The sequence below is a fragment of the Octopus bimaculoides genome, chromosome 5, assembly GCF_001194135.2.
Source record: "Octopus bimaculoides isolate UCB-OBI-ISO-001 chromosome 5, ASM119413v2, whole genome shotgun sequence".
NCBI classification, from domain to species: domain Eukaryota; kingdom Metazoa; phylum Mollusca; class Cephalopoda; order Octopoda; family Octopodidae; genus Octopus; species Octopus bimaculoides.
Genome location: NC_068985.1, coordinates 29616717 through 29618889, shown reverse-complemented (window position 1 = coordinate 29618889; position 2173 = coordinate 29616717). Strand labels below are relative to the sequence as shown.

Below are 2173 nucleotides of genomic sequence, written 5' to 3'. Positions count from 1 at the left end.
ACAAACACCCTACACTGCTCTGTCCCTTCTTTTCCATTTATTTTTCTGACACTGTGCTATCAGCCTCTCTATTCTGTATCCTCAAAGAAGGGCAACTGTCTGAAACATTGGGTTTTTCACTCCTCATAGTAAATCAACTCATTGTAATTTGATATACTTTTTGTCCATGAACTTTTATGAAATAACGTTTGTCAATGGAGACCACCAACTTCTTTAGATTCCAGGTTCTATCTAATATATCAATGCTGATGTGAAATGTTCAAGACTAAAACTAATAAAAAAGTAATTAAGAAATACAAATAACTGTAAAAAGAAGGCAAGTAAACACTATATAAATATACTCAAATATAAAATGGATTTTCTTTCTTTTACAGTGTCCCTCAAAAATGAAAGGTCCTTATTTTTAAGTCTTTTTGGAAAGTGTTTCATGTTTACTTAGAAATTTATATGAACTTCAATATAAGTGGTTCATATTCTTGTGAGGGATGATTTTCAAAGAAAGGAAAATCTCTCCATATATTCAAGTGGTTATAGTGTATCTTGCTCTACCATTCTTGATTTACCTGGAAATAAGGAAAGGTCATACTGCATTGTGGCAATCATATAGTGACAGTCAGGGGAAAGTAACCCTTTTATCACCTGGGCATACCTAAATGCAACAACAACAACAGCAACAATTATATTTTTAAATAAAAGAAAATAAACAAAAAAAATTAATTCAATTGCATTTTTTAAATACTTCTAATATTGGAATCAAATTTTGGCACAAAACACCCATGTTTCTAGTGGTGAATTATTCAAACCCCAAAGAGTTCCTCTCAACACATGGCTATGATGCTCCCCCACTACTTCTGCTCGTGATCAGAGATGCACATAACATCATCCATTAAAGGACATGCTCAACTGGTTAAGATCAAGCAACTGACAAGCAAATCTGTGGTATTGAGCAGAATATTTGCTGTAGCCCATCTTTTATACCAAGACAAAACAATGTACAATCAGTTAAGATCAGAAGCCATGAGAGCCAATGCCTGGTATTGCATCAGGGCATTTATTATAATTATTATTGAGTGAGAGCAGTGCATGCCATCATAGTGAGACTGGGGTAAAATATATGAAGCCCAGAATATTTGCTGTAGCCCATCTTTTATACGAAGACAAAATATTATTATTATTATTATCATCACCATTATTATTATTATTATTAATATTATTATTACTATTATTATTATTATTATTAAGGTAGCGAGTTAACAGAATCATTAGCATGCCCGGCGAAATGCTCACCAACATTTCATCCATCCTTACATTCTGAGTTCAAATTCTACCATGGCCAACTTTGCATTACCTACTTTTGGGGTTGATAAATTAAGTACCAGTGAAACACTGGGGTTGATGTAATTAGTGCTCTGGTTTTCTTACAATTAATTAGTATATTTTACTATCATTAGTAATATTATGCAACTAACATATTATATCGTGGAGACGCATGGCTTAGTGGTTAGGGTGTCAGCATCATGATCGTAAGATTGTGGTTTCAATTCCTGGACCGGGCGACGCGTTGTGTTCTTGAGCAAAACACTTCATTTCACGTTGCTCCACTCCACTCAGCTGGCAAAAATGAGTAACGCTGCGATGGACTGGCGTCCCGTCCAGTTGGGGAACACATACGCCATTGAAACCCGGACCATGAGCCTGGCTAGGCTTTAAAAGGGTGCATTTATTTTTATATATTATATCATTATGACTATGTAATTATGTTATTGTCATTAAGCAATTATTACCAACCTTTCTCTGGTTTTGGGGATGATAGCAGCAAAAGCTCCTCGATCCCAAATAGCATTAAACTGTCCTTCAAAATCCCTGTGATTTGGCAGAAAAGAAAAAGAAGAAAAATTAATAGCAAGATTTATTACAATTGGTTGAAATGTAAAGCACTTCTAATTATATTCTGGAAGAAAAGAAATAACCTATTTTTACTTCCTTTATTTTAGTTCAGTTAAAGGAAGGCCTGGAAGGAATTACTGCAAGTGAAATAAATGTCAGAGATGCTTTGCCCCATGCAGAAACTAGGAGCTACTTCCTGTACACATCACATGAATGGGGCAGTGAGGACTGAAGTAGCTTTTGTCTGAAAAAGGATTCCATCTGCAGTTCCTTGTCAACCACCACC

General features: G+C 35.1%; 1 protein-coding gene across 4 annotated transcripts in view; it reads right to left on the bottom strand.

Moving 5' to 3' along the window:
* Positions 1-385: 385 nt before the first annotated feature.
* Positions 386-2173, bottom strand: part of LOC106874827 (probable thiopurine S-methyltransferase) — an 8568-nt gene continuing 6780 nt past the window's right edge. For 3 of the 4 annotated variants that reach the window (XM_014922712.2, XM_014922711.2, XM_052968248.1), the window contains 2 exons: positions 1789-1863; positions 503-649 (listed from right to left, as the gene is read on the bottom strand). In XM_014922712.2, coding sequence (XP_014778198.1) covers positions 529-649; positions 1789-1863 — 196 coding nt within the window. In that variant the 3' untranslated portion in view covers positions 503-528. Of the gene's footprint in view, positions 650-1788; positions 1864-2173 lie in introns of all 4 variants that reach the window. The other variant, XM_052968249.1, reaches the window with a different exon arrangement.